The 19,751-nt window shown below is 40.3% G+C and overlaps 1 protein-coding gene across 7 annotated transcripts in view; it reads left to right on the forward strand.

Annotated features, from left to right (window-relative positions):
- The window catches only part of BMPR1B (bone morphogenetic protein receptor type 1B), a 244,252-nt gene that overhangs the window by 210,190 nt on the left and 14,311 nt on the right, over window positions 1-19,751 (forward strand). For all 7 annotated transcript variants that reach the window (XM_030492681.2, XM_030492682.2, XM_030492685.2 and 4 more), the window contains 5 exons: window positions 663-822; window positions 10,054-10,156; window positions 11,407-11,509; window positions 17,591-17,687; window positions 18,484-18,622. In XM_030492681.2, the coding sequence (XP_030348541.1) occupies window positions 680-822; window positions 10,054-10,156; window positions 11,407-11,509; window positions 17,591-17,687; window positions 18,484-18,622 (585 nt within the window). In that variant the 5' untranslated portion in view covers window positions 663-679. The remainder of the gene's footprint in view (window positions 1-662; window positions 823-10,053; window positions 10,157-11,406; window positions 11,510-17,590; window positions 17,688-18,483; window positions 18,623-19,751) is intronic.

A 19,751-nucleotide genomic window follows, 5' to 3' on the forward strand; every position in this document is an offset into this window, starting at 1 on the left:
CTCCATGGAGATTCAGTGCTCTGATATTTTTAGAAGTAATCACCTCCATATATTTCAGCATTGTTCACTCTAAACCACATTCTTGCCTTTTACTGTATTTATAGTTGGTTTGTTTTTTTTTTTAATAGAAATGAACTGTTTTTCCTCATTTTCCAAGTAGTGCTTATGCAATTCAGTGAGAGAAAGTGCTGTGGAACTTAACAAAGATTTAACAGAAAGTTATGTTATTTTAAATTATATGCCCATGTATTGCTCTGCCTGGAGTACTGTAAATCTCACTGATTTTTATGGGGTTCAGTGGCTGTAGATGTGTGCCAAGCAGAGAGACAAAGAAAGTGTAAAGGTGTAACCAAGGATTTGACCTGTGTAATGCAAAAGGAGAAAAGCTGTACTTCGCAATCTGAAAAGCACAGCATATCTCTTTGGCAGCAGCAGAACTTGAACATCAGTTTGCTCTAATGCCGCTGAGGCCCAATAAGCCTCAAATGCAGTGGCCATTTCAGAGGCTTCTAAAGAAGACCAGTCTGTAGTCAACATCCAGCTCAGATAACTTTCTCAAGTTTTGATGGGTAGAAATACTTTAAAGCCTTCATTTCAAGTCTTGCAACCCCGCCTATAACTGTTCCTTTTTTTTTTTTTTTTTTCACCCCTTATATTTATAGCAAATTTTCTAGACATCATGCCGTTGCGAAGTTCTGGCAAGTTGAGCATGGAGACCAGAAAAGATGATGGTGAGAGCACAGCACCTGCCCCTCTGCCGAAGAAGCTGTCCTGTCAGTGCCACCACCACTGTCCTGAGGACTCAGTCAACAGCACCTGCAGGTTTGTGGGATACATAGTTGGTGATGAAACATGAAGAAAACCTATTTGTTGTAGCTCAGCAGTCCCAGGGTGCGTGTTGGAGTTTTTGTTTAAGCAGTAATTGACTTGTTTGTACATTGTATCTAAAAAATAAGAGGTAGTTTTTACCTAGGTATCAGCTACATACTTAGACTTTTATGTTAGGGTGTTTACATCTTTACAGTTTTAGGTAATATTTGTGTTAATTCACTGTATATGAAATATTCTGAAGGCAGGAGTTTGTTTTTAAAGGTGCATGCAGTTAGTGAGAGGAGATTTAATGGAAATATATACTGAAATGTCAGTAAATGCTTATAAGTTTATAATTACTGTCTGTGGAACACCATTTATAAGAACCCTGCTCTTAGTGCGTGTCTTTGCAATAGCTGAGCTATCTTTTGTAGGTCCTTATGGCTTTTTTTCTTGTTTCTATGCTAAAAGGATAGTGATATTTTTCTTGAGGTGAAGTGTTGAGTGTTTTCTTATGCTAGCTATAGTCTTCTGTTTGAGTTTGTGTTTAGAGTACTACGAACCTCTCATTTGGTTTGGATTCTGCTTCCTCACATCCTTCTGTCTCCTCAGGGAGGGGCATGTCCTGCTCCGCACAGTCCTCTTGAAGGCACAGCTGTGGTCTGTGTTGACCTGACACTGCCTGAAGCAGCAGAGGTGACTGAGGGTACCTGTTTGCCCACCCACAAGCAGCTCCTGCTGAACATGTACTATGGCTGTTGAATGAGGGTAGTGGTTAAACATCTCTGTCTTAGCTTGATATGCATGTGCAGTTTGCTTCAACTGCAGCAAAGTACGTCTGAGCCCCTCATATTCAACATGAGAAATTTAAACTTTTCTGCTTACTTAGAGCAGGCAGGATACTGGAGATATTCACCATCAGCTATAGCCTAGTGGAGTTGTGGGAATGTGAGAAACAAAGCAGGGCACAGATGTGAACCCAACCGGACATGCTAGTTGGGTATGCAGTGCAGTTTGAGGTGAGAGAGTCTACCATTGTGTCAGCTTTTCAAGGTAGCACATTAAAAAGATAAATGGGGAAAGCCTAAGGTTGCTGAAGATATTGTTTTGCTAGATTTGAGTGTTGTTTTGTAGCCAGACTTCATTCTGTTCAGCCTGCAGTTTCACACTAAAGTGTATCAAAGCTTTGATGACAGCTGTAAATACCATTTCCCATTTCTATCCTCTTCCTACAAACCCATACTCTAGCAAGGAGTTAGTCTAACTGCTCTCATATGGCAGTCGGTTTAAAAAGCTGTAAAAACCCACTCTGATATCAATTTGCAGGTCCCCTGCAGTGTGAATCAGCTGTTTCCTGTTCCTGCCCAGCAAGAGTCACTGCTTTCACATGTGCTGTGTCACATCACAGTAACAGGGAAGTTGCAGATGACTTTTAAATCCGTGAATTAGGAAGCACAAAGGGATCCATGTTAAGGAACCCATTGAACAAGGTTTATACCCCAGCTGGGTAGGCCTGCTATTGCACTTTGGTTTGTAAGCATCATTGACATTAACTATTTTTCATGTTACCAGGAGCTATGAGTAAATGCCCCATTAAAATGGATTTGTGCATTTTCCCCTCACTGCAATACTTAAACTCTTCAGAGTTCCTCTTACAGTGTCAAATACCAAACTTATTTTTAGGTGTTAATACACAAGAATAGGTGGTTAAGTGGTAAACTACAAAGTTATAACCCCTTTTTTCTTAATAATCTTTGCACATTTCAGGCTTGAATGTTCTACTTAAGTGACAAAATTTTTTTTTTTCAAATTTAGACATCAAAATAGTAATTGAAACTGGAATTCTCATTAAATGTTAATCACTCTTCTGTCCAGGAAAATGGAAACAGTTAAAGACTTGTATTAGAGCTACTCCTCTTTCTCATCCTGTGCTGTCACTTGAGCAGTATGCGTCTTGCCACTTGCACAGTGAGCAACAGCATTCCTTCATGGCTTGTCAGCAATAATCCTTTTCAGGATGATCATTGCTATGGCTCTCTCTTTCGTGTGAGATACAAAGGATACAACACCCCTTGTTTTCCCTGCATCTGCTGAATTGTTAGTCTGTAATCATTTCCCTTCTTGAATTCCCTACTACATAGCAGGAATTCTGGACAAAAAATGAAACAGGCCATTACAGAGATGAGAGTCCTAAGTCTGCTGTTAGGGAAGAGTAGTTATTAGGTCTCCAGTTAGCTGGCTGTGTTGACACCAGGTTTCAAAAGATTTGGCCAAGACCAACCGTGTTAGCAGGGATTATTGATTTTCCCTCTATTTTGGGATCTTCCTACTAGTCAGGCAGTAACTTCATACTTCATCCCAAAGTTCGTACTACGTGCCCAAACAAGTGTTGGCACAGTTTGAAAGCACTCAGGAATTCTCATTGAACCTCACTGTAAAGGAAATCTGCCCATATTGAAGTTTAAGCAGTATCGATCACACTGTGTTTGTCTGAATAATAAATGAACTTTAGATTAAAAGTTAGCGCATTAATTATTGCTTCCCTCAGATGTAGCCACTAAAAGCCTTTTACGTTTTATATGTAAAAATGCATCCATGCTCTTGTCAGCTGTATCAGTCTGTTAAGTTTTGGGCTATGCTTGGACTTGCAGAGTTTATATCTGCCAGCCTTGCAGGACAAGCCAGCACGTGCTGGGGCACCCAAGGGCCTGGCAAAGCCCTGACACCTGGGAAATTCACTGATAACGTATACAGCCAGGGTGTGGGTTCTGGAGAGCATCAGGCACTGTCCCTACCAGAGCTCTCACCTAAGCAGGGAAGCCTTTTGCGTGCCCAGGAGCAAGGGCTCTGAAAGCTCAATGTGAAAATACTTCCAGCTGTGTTTAAATTAAAATTCTCAGAATAAAACAGCTAGTCCTATTGCAATCATTAAAAATTTCTCATAAGAAGTAGTCTGCCATCCCACCTGAAGATTCTGGTCTGCTACAAGTATTTATCTATTGAAGTACAGATCCTGCCTGTAGTACCAGTAATCTGAGTGTTTCTATAAAAATGAGGACATCTGGTGGCCATTTCCAATCCTCTCCATGATTGTATTTTTAGAATTTTAAAAGTCAATATTCTTTAACCACATCTGTATCAAATCCTTTTAACATCCTGCTGTGTTCCTATACAGAATTTCCCTTTCTTTATACTTCCACAGCTTAAGCCCAATAACACTTTAGGGAGCCAAGGATAATGCTCTAGCTTAAAATGCAGATTGTTTCCTATGTCAACAGAAAAACAGTAGCTCTAGGCAACATGCTTTAAAAAATGGGGCAATCCACAAGCACAAGTTTTGGAAAACCCATTACAGGGTCATCTCATCAAGTGAGGGTTAGTGTTAGAGAGCACTGGGGGGCCTAGCCAGAAGCTGAGGGTGATGCTAGGGCCAGCCATATTCTCACCTACCAGGACCCCGTTTCCCCAAGGGTACCTGAACACAACGGGCAAAAGCAGCTCCCTTGATGTCCTTTCACATGGCTAGTAAGCTATCTGGATCCAGGCAGGAAACGAGGCTGGAGACGAACACTCCTGTTCTATCACTCAGAAGGATGTTTGAATCTCAGACTTGAGCTTAAATAGAAGCCCTGACCAAGGGATGGGGGTGGGGGTGGTGGTGGCGTCCCAGGTGCCACTCTGGGCAATTGAAGCTCATTAGTGTGCTCTAATGAAGCTCTAATGTGTTCATCAGGGCCCTGACAACAAAGATCTTTACAGAAAGTTTGCAATAATCTGCTTGTAAAGGGTGTGTTAACCTGCAGCCTGTTGAAACTATTCTTCTTTCTCAACATCTGTGCGATTCATAAAAGGCTTTCAGTAAAGAAGCTCAAAGCTACTTTGAACACAACCAGGACCTTGTTTTACCATTCCATTTCAAGTTTTGTGTGTACAAAGTGAATGCGCAGGCAGTTTGTGTCTAATCATATTTAATTGCATATTTTAAAAAGTAGTGTTAGATTTAATTGGTTTTGACTGCAGTGGGATTACAGCAAAGGCAGAGACTGATTAGATGTCTTGTTGTACTCTAATTTCCATTCACAAATAAATGCTGACGGTTTTAAAGATCGAGCTGATAGAGTTTAATTTCTTATGTATTGCCTACTGGTCTTGATCGTGTTTCTGGCCAACTGTGTCTTGAGCTAGCTTTGACTATCTAAAGCAATAAAATGATTAAGTTGCTTTTCCAGTGTTACCAGAGGTGATAATTCACTTGAGCGATGTTATTTCCATTCTCCCATTCTCGAGATGATAGGATTGAATTTTCTTTGTAATTTGGTATGTAGAAGGAAGATTTCCACAGTAGGCCAAAGCACTGAGTTCAGACAACTTTTCTTTTAAGCACCGTTAATTTTTAGGGTAAAGTTGAACATTTTCTGATAAAGGAGCTGTGGTGAAATCTTACAAGTTAGGCTTTCAATTTTTTTTTTTTTTTTTTTAATTTGTTGTTGTTGTTGTTTATTTTTTAATGGAATCCTTTATACAGGGCTGTACTGGAGGCAGTTGAGTCCTCTTTGATGATTACAACAAAAAAACAAAGATCAACAGAGACAAATTCTTGCAAGTGCCAGTCTTTCCTTGCCCCTCTGCCAGGGCTGTATGTTTCATATGTGGCTCTGCAGGTGACTTTGCCCCAAGTGTTTAAACAGAAACAGTGCCCCAGAAATTCCTTCTTAGTTTTGCTCAGGGCTTGCCCATTAGATATTTAGTATAAACCTTGAGCTAAATAGTAATGCAAGTCCAGTCTCCCTGTATTGAGACCTGTTGCATTACTCTCAGTGTGGGAGTACTTTGGTGTTACTGTGCAGAAAGTGCTGGAATACCTAACACTTCCCCTGCATGTTAAATTTACTTATATAAAAAACCCAAAACCGTGACAGCGTATCTCCACATTAAGTCTGTCCTAGCATTAAAGCAGCAGCTACATCATACAAATGCAACTGCAGTGTAATCTTAAGGTCAAATAAAAGAAAACATTCGGTCTGTGTTTAAATTTTGGAGGCAAAAGAAAGGAATAAAAAATAAAAAAGGAAAAGAGGAAGATGAGTAGCTTTATTTTGACTATTTGCTTCTTGGTAGTTCTCACATGATGGATTTTGCACAGAAGTGAAAGGTGCTAGAGAGTCCTGGTGAAAATGCAGAGGTACCCTGTCAAATCTCACACTCAGCATGAAGCCTGCACAGTTTCTAGGGCTATCCCTCACAGATTGACATAGAGGCTTGTTTTCTGCATTGTGACCCCATGTGTCGGGGAGAACTGTCTGATTTGATTTGTGATTTAGTAGAACAATGCAAGACATATTTGGTGGGCTGAGTCATGTCTCAGTCCTGGGAGAATAGTTAAGACAGGCAGAATAGAGAAAATATTGATTGATAGGCCTATGTATCATCTATGAAAAGATGCTCTGCTCGTATGCATTGGGTACCCTCCTTTCTTTCTGTGTGGAGGGTTATCATTGAGCACCCAAAGAGCCAAAAGGTGCCATACACAGCAGAGCATGCGTGGTAGGACCAACATCACCGTCTTGGAGACTCGTGTGGCCAGAAACTGTGGCCAAGTGTGAGCCAACTTCTTCGTTACCCCTGTGTGTCTCTCCCGGCCTTCAGAGTAGCTGTGCAAACATCTGAAGGTGCATCTGGCTCAACAACTGTGTAATGCTCTTCTCCCTTGGTTTGATGTTACTTCCCTGATGCACAGCTGCTAACTATATTTTTTTTTTTTTTTTGAAAAATTAGCCTGTGTTGAGCACATTTACAGTGACTGTTTATTTATGGATGGTGTCCAAAGTCAGCATTTTCCTAAATTTGGCCTTCATCATCTTCCTTAAGTGAAGGATGCAACAAGTACGTGAATTAGATGCAAACTGGGAGTCAGCTAATTTTTGAATTAGATTATTTCAGCCAGTCTTTACAGAAGAATACTAACTTCCCACTTTGTGTATATAATATAATCTAACATTTTTCATCATTTTTAAAAACAGTATAGAAACTTGTCACATTACTTTGGATGGAAATGAAAAGATGCTGTAGCTCTTTCTGATACTGAAACCAGGAGTGTAAAGAGAAGTGGACAAAAATAACAATACTCATATGAACTCAATTGCAAATAAAACTAAAGATAAGAAATCTTTTCATCAGGGTATTTAACCAATCTGTTTGTGATAGGCACTGGACAAAGGGAAGATGTTCCTTTTCCAGGTTACCTATTGCCGTCCCTGGCTGCATCACACACACAGAGAGCAGGACAGGAAATCTTCAGCAGTCAAGTTTTGGTAGCTGAAGTATCGCATCTTCTGTGAGAAATGGCTGTTGGCCAGTGAGGACATCTGTGTGAGCAGCTGCAAAGCTGTTGGCCTCTGTTCCTCTCTTCTGACATTTAGTAAAGGTCTCCGTTAAGATCTCCTTTTTCTTTCAGGTAATCTGTAATTATAGCAGCACCTTCTACATCAGTGTCTGTCAGTGTTTCCGCTATTAACTCCCTCTGTTTTCCTTGCATTTGACTTGGCTGTAGAATTTCACTCTTGGCAAATATCTGATATACCAAGTATGTGCTTACTAGTGATTGCATCCAGAATGTATTTAGTCACTCTCCTGCACCATACTCTAATAGGATGTTGCTTTAGTGGAGGAGGTTAGTGGATGTGTACCTGGATGTAGTCAGTAATGTCAGGTTGAGTTCCCTTTTTATACACCATTTGTAGAAACAAATTGCACAGAATTCAAATTACAGAGTTTAAGATAATTCTATACTACATTATTTTGCTAAGAAGTGGAGAATAGGTATTTCATCTTGCTTTGCATGTATCAGCGATGTACATATGTTTCTATTTATACAGTCAAGAAAATAAACATAGAATTGAAGACAGTGCCGACTCATCTGACTTGGTTTTGAGTTGTTACAATAGTAAGAACAGTTTCTACCATAGGCAGGTATGAGGTAATCAATAAAACAGCAGGGATATGCTCTGCTCTTTACTTGCAGCATATGGTCCATCTGACATCCGGTAAAGCAGGAGAACAGGTCAGGGGCAGGAGGGGAAGCAGATACTTCTTTCTTTTCCAAAGAGTCACTTTTACTTCTTGCCCAAACACCTGAGAAATTTTCAATATGATAATGAGTTTTTACATTGCATGAAAGCTTTTTGGTTTATTTTTTTTCTAGAGGTACAAACAAGTGGTACCAATGTTTATTCTGCTCAGCATTGCTATTTTTGTCTCACACTTTTCCTTCCTTACTCTACCATTGTCTGTAAGGAACATGATTTATCCTTATCGCTGGAGCTTTGCAAGTTTTCTGTTTTGCTCTGTCCAATTTAATTTTGTTTGTCTCTTTAAATTTGGAGAAAAATTTTCAGAGGGACTAAAGTGCTTGAGGAGCCTGAATTAAATTTTCAGAAATGAGCTAAGAATCAGTATTCCAGGGGAAGTCAGGAAAAAAAAAAAAAAAAAAAGAAATAAAACTGCAGACTATCCTGCTTCTTTTTTTCCCTTTTGCAAACAATTTGACTTTTCCTTCCCCTGCTTTCCTCTGGTGAACCGAGTGTTTTGGTTTTGCTGGGGACAGTTAGCTGTGGAGTTCATTTTTGTGTTTCACTTGATTGCAATTTATTGTTTCGTTACTCTGTCCCCTGGGTTAAACTTACTCATTACTTTGAATCAAAGGCACCATGCAAACAAATAAAATGTAATCTAATATAATATTCTGCTCTAATGGATTCTTTAAAGTCTCTCTTCTTGGCAATCCTATTGTTCCTATCTTTTAAGCTTAAGCAATGAAATCAAGGTGGTTGTTGCCCAGAAGGGTTGCTGTCTCCTTTGCGTTACTGATATGCACAATGTCAAAGAAGGGTAGAAGTCATTGCTTGCTTCTCTGAGAAAGTCATTTGTAATGTGCAACTGGTTACTTTTCAAATCCAGAAGTCAATAACCTGTGATAGATTATTATTTGAAGTAATAAGCTTACTGTGGCTAGACCCTGCACCACTAATATAAAAATATGCGACAGCAAATGTTTGACATGATCCTATCCAGCATCAGTCTGTCATGTAGTTAATACTTAAAAATTGTGTTTATCTCTCATATGTGTAACTGTGTCTCTTGTTTCCTAATCTTCATTGCCTTTGCTGTTATAGCTCTGTTAGATTCTCCTTTCATTCAAGTAAGGAACAAATAATCTGAAATTTTGCTGTGTTTCAGTTTTCTAATCCTTTTTTCTTTTTATTTCCCTGTTTTAACTGAGTTTGTTTCTTCTCTTCTGAAAAATACTCATTGGACATAATAACCAGTGTTATTTTCCTGGCGAAATAACAGAATATTTTATTTTTACGTGACTTAAATGTCTTATATTAAAGAGTTTTTTCTTTATTTTTGGTTCCTCTTCCTGCAAATCAGTCAATTTGTGTTTCTTGCACATGGTGCCTATCTCCCTCAGAGTGCAGAGAAATCAAGGTACAGCAGTCTCAGCAAAATGCAGCCACCCTTTTCGTGCCTTCCTCGCCGTCTTTCCATAGCATTCAGGCATTTGACCTTCATTGAGGAAGGACATTTATCACCAGCACCATCTAGCCATCTGTTAGTATACTTGTCCTCCCTGTGCACGTTCTTGTAAACGGAAGTGTTATGGATCACTTCAGCCTTATAACCCAAGTAAACAGTTATGAAGGGTGTTGATAATAACTCAAGGACTCATACACAAGAGTGTTGCAGTTTGTAATATGGTTAAAACAAGAAGCACAAATCACTCTTAATAATATTTTGTGCTTAGTACCTCAAAAAAGTTTCCTTCTTCAAGTCTCCACCGTGGTGCAAATATTCATACCTTGTTCCCCACACACAAGGTAGACCTGCTGTAGTGTTGATGCTCTCATTTATATAGGTCTCCCAGGTCTTAACGCACTAATCAGCATAGGCAGAGAATCAAGATGTTTGTTAGTGGGTTTATAGGTGTTAAATTTTGGAAAGGTAAGTGTGAACTCCAAGGCAGAGCCTCCTTTTCATGTGCAAGAGCTGGTCTACAGGGCTCTAGGCTGTTGGACTGCACTGAGAGAGGTATGTTGCCTTGAGTTCCTGAGTCTTCCAGCCTGCCTTAGAACATCAATTTGTTAATGGCAGATTTGCCTGGCAAGGAGCAAAGTTTAAGACTATATTCAGCAGCATATATTTCTCTTCAAAGCCTTTTCCTGATTTATTCTTTCCAATCCTCAGTACTGATGGCTACTGCTTCACCATAATAGAAGAAGATGAGTCCGGTGGACATTTAGTCACTAAGGGATGTCTTGGATTAGAGGGCTCTGACTTCCAGTGTCGGGTAAGAAAGCATTTGCAGCCAGTGTTGCTTGACTTTTTGATAGCTTTCAATTGAAGTGCAGTCAAGAGATATTACTATGTCCATATTTTTCACTTCTGTTTATTTCGCAGATAGGAAGTGATAGGACAAGGAATAATGGCTTTAAACTGAAAGAGGATAGATTTAGATTAGATGTAGGGAAGAATACTGTGCGGGTGATGAGACACTGTCACAGGTTGTCCAGAGAAGCTGTGGATGCCCCATCTCTGGCAGTGATCAAGGCCAGGTTGGACGGGGCTTTGAGCAAGCTGGTCTAGTGGAAGGTGACCCTGCCCATGGCAGGGAGGTTGGAACTGGATGATTAAGGTCTTTTCCAATCTAGACCACTCTGGTTCTGTGATAGTTGCTCCACATTGATTGCTGTGAGGAGTGCATTAAAATCCCTGAATGGTGATATTATAGCTGCTTGTAATAACTTAAGTTTGGGGGTTTGGCACTGCTGTTACTAGTAACACTCCAACTCAGAGGAAGTTTGAATTTAGAGAAATGCAGTCTAATTCCTGAAGTCTCCATGGTAGCTAAAGTTAGTTAGGAGAATATTTGATGGACCACAGCAACCTTCATGTCTTACATGAACTTGCACTTTAGTTTTTGGATTTCTGGTGCCAGAAACTCTCTTCAAGTACAGTGACCACCTGATGATTACTGCAGCAGTGGAACAGCTGTGGGCAGTGGAGCAAGGTCACTCTAAAGTGTTTGTCTTTGCTAGCATTAACCTTAAATGATTCTATATGAGTATAGGAACAGTCTAACCATCAAGGTCCATGGAAGATATTATACCCAGCTTCCCATGAGAGTAGAAGCAGCAGCTGCATTAGTCCACACAGAAATTCCTATATTATTCTGGCTAAACTGTTTTAAATACCCATGTTAGCTTATTTTTGAAATACAAATCTAACTGATGGACTCATGTGACTTTCACAATTCTAATGATGTGACTTTCACAATTCTAATGATTGCACCATTAGAAACAATCAGTCCCTTTTGCAGCACTAAGGCACTAACAGAAATCTGTTAGGAGTGAATGAATCTCATAATTATCTAGATGAAATGTTGCTGGAAAGGCTTGGTGGCAAATATCCTTACTCCGCACAGCCAGTAACAGACTGCAGTCCCACTAACAAGCACATCTTTTTCTCAAGTGCCAGAATGGTGATGTGTATGGACAACACAGATAATTACTTTGCTTCCTGTCAAATTGTTTGTTGCAGGACACTCCTATTCCACACCAAAGAAGATCTATTGAATGTTGTACAGGCCAAGATTTCTGTAACAAACACCTTCACCCTACTCTGCCACCACTGAAAACTCGAGGTAAGGGGAGGTAAATCCAGTCCCAAACTGAGCTTTTCCTGCTGTTTCTCTTTGTGCCTTAGGAAGAAACAAAGCCCAAAACCAAAGTACCCCCCTCCAACTACACATGATTAGAGAGAGAAACTGCATTAAACAGTGTCGCTGAATTCCTGTAGGTCATGTGGGGAGTGGTGCCTTGACCCATGGTTGCCGATACTTGGTATTATTACTATTGCATGCATGCAGTGAGCAGCAGATGCATTAATTGCACGATTCTGCCCTAGCACAGACCTGCTGGCTATCAGTGATTATCCCAAAGACTTTTGTTTGTCATGGCAAAGGATGCCTCTTGCTATATATGTTGTTAACCTGATAATAAAATTGAATCTTATTTCTAGTACCTTCAACATGCATTACTGTTGTTCATAACTCCACACACATCTGGTCCAGTCAACCTGGACTGAAGACCATTAAGCTTTTCTTATATTAAAGACCTGATAATCTAGCACTGTGACAGTAACTAGTCACTAAAGTGTATTTTCTACATGAAGCATGCAGCTGAAAATAGAATGTAGAGTAAGAACCCATGCAAATGGATGTGTATTAACTTAGTAGATTCTGGGGCAAGATTATAGCTTTTTTGTTTGCTTGTTTAAATATCACTTCCTGAAAGCTGGTAAAACTATTTTGGCTGGATGTTGCAGATAAATTTTATAGAAATGTATTCCTAAGTAAGTGTAAATTCGTCCATGTTAATCTCATGGCATTGGCAGCACTGGCCAAGATTTGAGGTGGTCGGCATGGAATTTAGTCTGCGAGAGTCAGTTCAAGGTTGCAGGAGAATTTGTAATCACAGCATTCTGAGTTGAAAATCCAGATCAGCATGCGGATGCACTCTTAACTATGCAAACAGCAGCTACTTACACAAATGCATGCTCAGAGAAAGCCTTCACTCATGCAAGCTGTTCCCTTCATGCCTATGAAATTCTGCACAGATGGGCTGCAGAATCAGGCCTATGGAGAGTAGAATGTAAATATTTCACTGTTTACTAGCAAGCCGTTAAGTCAGCGAAACCTCATAAAGTTCTTGACTTCCAACATAAGAGATATGTACTACTCTGTTGGTTTTTTCATTTCAGAAAGTTCTTTGGACTGAGAGAGAAGCTCTAAAAAGAAGTCAATATTTGTTCATACTTACTTAAGTATATCAATAAATATAATTTTAGTTTGGAAAACACTGCCACGATTTCTTCCTCCTGCTGACTGAGTTTATTCTACATTAAAACTACTTAAAAATACTGAACATTGCCTAACGCTAGACATCTGCCTTATTAAGATTTTAGTTATTTGGCAATACTCTCTGCTACTTATACAGAAAGCAATAAAACAAGCTTTTGGTAGTGGCAGAAGTTGTTTGGATCAATGTTGATTTTGCTCTGTGTGTTTGGGCACCATGGTGGCGGACCCATAAAGTAGCAGAGAGAATATTTGTTGAAAGAAAAATTTCATAGATTTGGAACAGCATTCTAGTGGCTCTGCGTTGCAAAGTTGTCTATTTAGCATGACAAACAAAAGGTGGTGTATTCACTCAACATATTCTGAAGACTTCTGTTTGAAGTACACTCTCGCACTACTGGTATCCTCCTAGTATATCATGAAAATACATTTCAGGAGCTGCTTCATTAATATGGCTGGACAGGGCTAAAGTCAGCACCTTTATTAAGGCCTTAAGCAAATGCATTGTGCTTGGTGCCAAGCCTGTTTTAATTTGTCATTGCTGTGCCCTAACCTGAAAGCTCAGAGAAAAGCCATAGTTTTCACTGCAACCAGGTACAATTATAGTTTACCAATACATGCTACTGCCAGTACCAAGTACTGTGGCTGTTAGCATTGTTTCTATTGGAAACATTTAGATTAGGCTGTGATTGACTGAGCACTGTTAGAATTGTCTATCAAATTTAACATAAACTGTAAGTACAAAGAAAGAGAAGATGAACTTAAAAGCAAGCTTCTAGGAACAACCTTCTGACCTCCCAGATTCCATAAAAAATATGTATGTTCCTCAGCATTTAAAAGCAAACAGAAATTTGGCTTCTGATGAACTTATGTCTGAGGTCATATCACATGGGAAACAGAGTCTAGGGAGAGCATGCAGCTGCAGGTCAGAGGTTGTTGAACTGCAAGCTAACCTATGCACCAAGGTAACATCACAAAGGCAAGTCACTTATGTTCCCAAAGTTCTTTTCCAGACCTGGCATGTGTTGGAAAGTGGGTTTTACCCCCAGCCCCTTACTCACTCCCCCACCATGAAAAGAAAGCAGGACTGGAAGCTAGAAGAATTAACACTGGCCAAAGCAAGGGTTGTTAAACAGGGTGGAAGAAACAACAGTTAAGCCTAAGTTTTGAGTTCATCTTGGTACAGAACTAGCAGGATAAAATACCCCCAGAGAAACCATGAAGTCCTCATCCCAGCTGTACATCTGTCTCATTAAGGAAATGAAAGTCATAATTGGGTCTGATACAACACCTCTGCTTTAAACAATAAAAGATATTCCTGGAAATCCCAGCAAAAGTGCAGGCTGAGACCAGTCAAAAGGAGAAATATGTCTTTACTGATTTAAAGCCTATATAAGCAGAAGTGGTGGTGCCACCGTGTCTGGCTCCCTGCCTGTAGAGCTAGTGATGAATGGGCAAGGGAATGATTGGAGGAATGATGGGGTTTGATGTGTGCACACAGTCTCCACGCCTCGGATTTCACTGCAGTTTTTACTTGGATAACCGGAATATTGTGAACTGGAGGGACCTGGGGAGGGAGAAGAACCTCCTCTCCCTTTGATATGCTGACTTCTCCCTTGAACCTGCTGGGTGGCATTTTCAGTGCACTTCTCAGCATGGTCCTGTGGATGGGAGAGTGAGGGGAACAAGTAATGGAAGAGGGGGAAATCGTAGGAAAATAACTGGGAGGCAGCTTGGTATCACCGAAGACCTTCCTTTTGTTGGCATCTCTCCCTTTCTGTGCTGCTTACCACTGACAGCAGCACACACCGTTTTTGTACAACATAAAACTGTTACTATGCTGTTTGCTGGGCTTCACTACTATTGGCCAGCTGAGGTATGTGAAGAAGCTTCCCAAAGCTACTGCATGTTTATTTTGTGCTCCCCCACCGTAATTGCTCACTGCTGCCTCCGTGGAAGCTACTGCTTATTCTCATAACCCTGCTGCTTGGCACATTACAGTTGCCAAGTAACATAACACTAAAAAGCACAGTACTGGACTTTTTAAAGGACAGAGTCTCTCCATCATGCAAACTGGCACTGACTGGTACCCACCACTGTCTTTACCATGGAGCCCATGGTAAACTGGTTAACTGAGTTCAAAGCTGAGCTGCCCCATGCTTCTGCCTGGTCAAGGAGGTGCCAGAAAAGGTGCAGGGAAAGGAAGGTTTTTCCTGCTGTTCTGTGGGGAACAGCATGAGCTTTAGGAAGAGAAAAGAGTTGGTCTCCAACAGCACCAGCCTGGCTCAGTTCAGCAGAACAAACAGATGTTGCTGGTGTAAGAATGAGGGCATGCTTTTAATCTTGTGTTGTCCAAATGCCAACGGGTTTATGAAGTCCTCAAGTGAGCAATCAAATGAAATTCTGCCAAAATGCTTTGAAAATGCAGGAAGTATTTGAAAGGTGAGACAATAGCTCACTTATCATCAGTGTTGCCTCTCATCATACATAGCCAAATACATATAAATACGTATGGAATTTATTCTCCTCTCCTATGAGAGCCAGTTGCATACCCATGCTGTGCACAGTGAACCTACGTTAGCTATGTTAGCTGTCAGGATAGGGAACATCACCTATTGCAAGAGTGTAAGCATCGCTGCTGTTGGAATCGGCATCAGCCGTTCCCAGCACAGAGATCAAGGAACAAGACATGTTCCTTTATGTCTTGCATATTTCCTTGCACTTGCTTCACATAATTGCATTTGAGTATCAAAAAATTTGGCAGTGCTGGAGTCTGAAGTTGGAGAGCTACACAGTACTCTGGGAAAATCAAACTGTGTTTGTTGACTTTTCTGAATAGGAGAAGTCCATTGGAAACATTGAGCACAGGGTTTGGATCATTTAAACCCTAAAAATGGCAGGAATTTGATGCAAGATTTCAGCATCTTTCTGATCCCTCTCCCAAATATACATACTCGGGCACACACAGGCAGCATGAACCATATAGGTACTTTACAAGTCCTAGTAGCACAACTCTTTATGTCTGTGTAAATGCACAGACTTCATGGCTATGATGTCTAGCATACACAAGGATGAGCAACATCTGAATTGTGCCCTCTGCATCTGACATCAGCTTTCACTACTGCTAAGCACAAAAGCCCATCTTCCATCATGGCTTATTCTGTGAAATGGTAAAAGCCTTGCTGTGGACAGATATCCAGGTTTCTCCCAAGTACAAAATCCCCTGTATGGTATGTATGCTCTGTTTATCCTCTCCTCAGCTGATGGGCTGCGACATCTTAAACTGTTACAAACCACACATTTTAGAGGGAAATGGCTAGCCAACCCATGATGCTTACAAAGCATGAACTAGAGCCCTTAGCCCTGCTGAGCAGCCTTTGTGGGAGAGGTCTGGATTCCCCAGTGGGCTCTCAGTTTCGGCTCACAACCCACTTGGAGTGACAGGCCAGGTAGAAATCTGCTGTGGCAGGGAGAATGATAGGCTCCAGTGTTTTCCTGATAGACATCGTGTCAGTGTCCCCTTTCAAAGGCGTCAGCTGTGTCTTGAATGTTTACATTCTAAATGCTCCCAGAGCAGGTAATGGCAGGTTACAACATGAGCAGTGTGATCAAAAGGTGTGTTGGTAGGTAATCTCTGTTTGTAGTGGGAAGGGGAAGGAAAGAAATAGTTTGGGGGCAAAAACAGAAGGAGAAACTGGATCTTTAAAATAAAAGAGCCTGACAGTAAACCAAGAGTCCCCTAGGAATCTCGTCTCATTACCCTTGTAAATCTGAAATGTAATAGTGCTGTTCCAGGATGAGTCGATAAGGATAGATTTCTTGCATATTACTATGTGTTGGGCATTAGTGTGAAAGATGCAAAACAGCAAGGCTGGAAGGGCTTCAGAAAACATCATCCTCATTTGCATCATATCAGATAGCAACTTTGGGAGGGTGTTGTGTGTTCCTACATGCTAAAATACCATAGTTTTGAAAGTTTGGGGGGCAAAGGAGGTTAAAGAGGAATAGTGCTAGGTTTCTTTAGTTTTCAGCAAAGGAGCATGCATGAAGGTCAGACTTGCCTGAATTAAGAATACAAATTTGGAGATTAATGATATGCTTTAAAGGAGAATATGAGTCTCCCATGCAGAGATTGACCGAAACATAGTAATAGTTTCTACATAATGGCATTTTCTAAAAGTTATTTGACACGTTTAATTTTCAAAGTGTTTTACAGAATAGCTGCTGGAATGATAGTTTTGCCAATGAGCATAGGAAGGACTTGCTGGCACACAATGCTGCTAGAGAGCGAATGGAGGAGGAAAATTCCTGCTCAGGTGTTTAAAACAGGACCTGAGAGGCAGATTATTCTGTAGTGATGGAAAAATGCTTTCTAGGCCTGCTGTGGTCTCCTTTCTTGGGGTTGGATGGTCCACTGTGTCTTCTCTCCTAGGATAAATGCAGTTATTAAATTTTTTTACATTAATTGCTTGATAGGATGCTACTTAATAACAGTGATTTTAAGATAGAGGCAGTAATTTTTCTATGTCCTGGCTGCTCACTTAGGTTAAGACACAGAGCTACAGGTCTCAATTGATTTTTCATTCAGAGCCAAACAGGGAGTTGCAAATCAAGGCGATGTTTCGCCTGAGTGAGGGCTGAAAAAACAAATAGGCTTTTTGGAGGTGCTTGTTCTGCCCTGGTCAGTGAGGGTCAAAGAGGAAGTGTAAAAAATTCCTGGGGAATCCAAGGGTATCTTGCACAGGGCTTTGGTAGAAAAGAAGGGAAATCATGCTTGCTGTACTTTTTAAAGCATGTGTGTCTCTTAATACTGACTTTGTACCACCTCCTTTTCCAAATTTTCCGCCTTCCTTGTTTTAACCCCAGACTTTGTTGAAGGAAACATTCACCATAAGGCCCTGCTGATCTCGGTGACTGTTTGCAGTATTCTTCTGGTGCTTATCATCATTTTCTGCTACTTCAGGTAAATAAGGAATACTTACCCAGCTTGTTAATGTTCCTCCCTACATTTATCTTTTTGTAGACTTAGGAATTTGAAAAAATTGAAGTGGACCCTAAGGAAAAGAAATGGGAAAATATAATTTTATGATGAGCAAAAATGTGTATTTTATTCACCCTAGTCACAGGTATACCTCTGAGATGTATTTAACATAGCATCTTTTGTCAAACATCCTAAAAAGCCATTCAGGTAGAAGCACAGATTATTCTTTACTGAGTCTACGAAAGCCACAGGACAAATTTTATATGGGGTAAATAAACCTAAGGCTCCTAAATGTATTTATGTGGTGAAGAACTGATCATAAAAAAGAGAGGGATACAGGAATGTAAGTAAATATGTCTGGAATGTTATCAAAATCTACATACATTATGTTCAAACAATTTGTTCCATATTTTAAATAGTCCAGATCCCATGGCCTTACCTCCTCTAGCTCCTGAAAGATCCATAACAGTCAGTAAAATAAAACTGGGTATTTTCTTGGTCTGTGTTTCTAACATATTTACATTTCTGAAAGAAAAAATATTTGGTTGCTTTGCAAACTTACACCAGATTGCACAGTCTTTGAGTTTTATACTGAAAACATCAAACATTGCTAAAAATAAAATAGAAAGTTTCGGGCAGTGAGTCCAGCATATTCCTCAGGGAAGCAGAGGAAGCTGTGAGCCTATAAATGAAGCAAACTTGAAGGTTGGTGTGCATTATTCATTGCACATGTGTTCATTGTATTCAAAGCTAATTTCTCTTTCATGTAAAACGGCAGATACAAACGCCAAGAGACGAGGCCCCACTACAGCATCGGGCTGGAGCAGGATGAGACCTACATTCCCCCTGGAGAGTCCCTGAAGGATTTGATTGAGCAGTCCCAGAGCTCAGGGAGCGGCTCCGGACTCCCTCTCCTGGTAAGGAAGCAGTATTATTTCAGTGCAAGTTTAAAAGGCAAGAATGAGTAGAGGAAGGCAAAATGAGGCAGAAGAAAATATATTTTCTTCTGTGTGTCCTCATTTGCTGTTTTAGGTTGGATTTTTTTTCCTCTCCCAGAAATGAAGAGGATTTAAGCTGGAGAACAGCTGCTTTAGAAAGCAGGAGACTTTTTATTTTTCATGCAGACTACATCAGAAAAGCTTAGGGTTGTTTTTTTACCTCAGCTCATTTCTTATTTTAGATACCATAGAGTAAGTACAGGCTAGTAGAGCTCACAGAAATTCATTAGGATTTGCCCCAGTGTACAGGACAGCATCTGGCACACTGATCTTATTTTCTTGCTTTTTCTGTGCAACACACAATAGCGTTTCAAACATTGATGCACCATCTTTATGTAAAGGGAACTGTAATTCATCAAACTTGGAACCTTTTTATGTGTAGACTACACTGTGCATTCAGAAGTCAAGAGCGAATTATTTTTCCTTGTTGTCTTAAAGGTTAAAGGCACAGGGATGGAGTTTGTGGTTATTTCTGAACTTACTCCAGAATGACTGAGCTCCTTGAGCTCACCTGCTGAAAAGGTAGAAGTTTTACCTTCTGTGGCAAAACAATTCTGTTCACCATGGGCTTTTGTTTCTAGAGGTCATAGTTGCTTTTTAGCACTGGAAAAAAACCCTAACAAACCAGGTTACTTATTTAAAAATGCTGTTCTGAGAAAAGGAATTAAATTTCATTTTCTTTTTCAGAGATGATGTGTCCCTCTTGTCTCCCAAAACTATTAGTTTGTACTGATCCTATTACTGTGGATGTTGTCCAGTTTCCAAGTACCATGTACTATCTATCTGTTTTTTGCCCACACAGGGTTTTTGCCCACACCCTAAAGAAGAAATAAAATCAGAAGTTTTATAATTCCTTAAAATTAAGCAACAGGCTGAGTGGTTGGCAAAAAATTGACTGGACTCAATTTGTTCTGGCAGGAGAAAATGGGTAGAGCCCCATTTAAATAAAGTGCTGTCTTTTTTAAAAATCCAATTTTCTGACAGTTAACAAGCTATTGAGAAAAAAGCCAAGCTGCCAACTGGGTGCTGTGGCTGGTGCTGAGCATGG

Source organism: Strigops habroptila, chromosome 7 (genome assembly GCF_004027225.2).
Source record: "Strigops habroptila isolate Jane chromosome 7, bStrHab1.2.pri, whole genome shotgun sequence".
Taxonomy (NCBI): Eukaryota; Metazoa; Chordata; class Aves; order Psittaciformes; family Psittacidae; genus Strigops; species Strigops habroptila.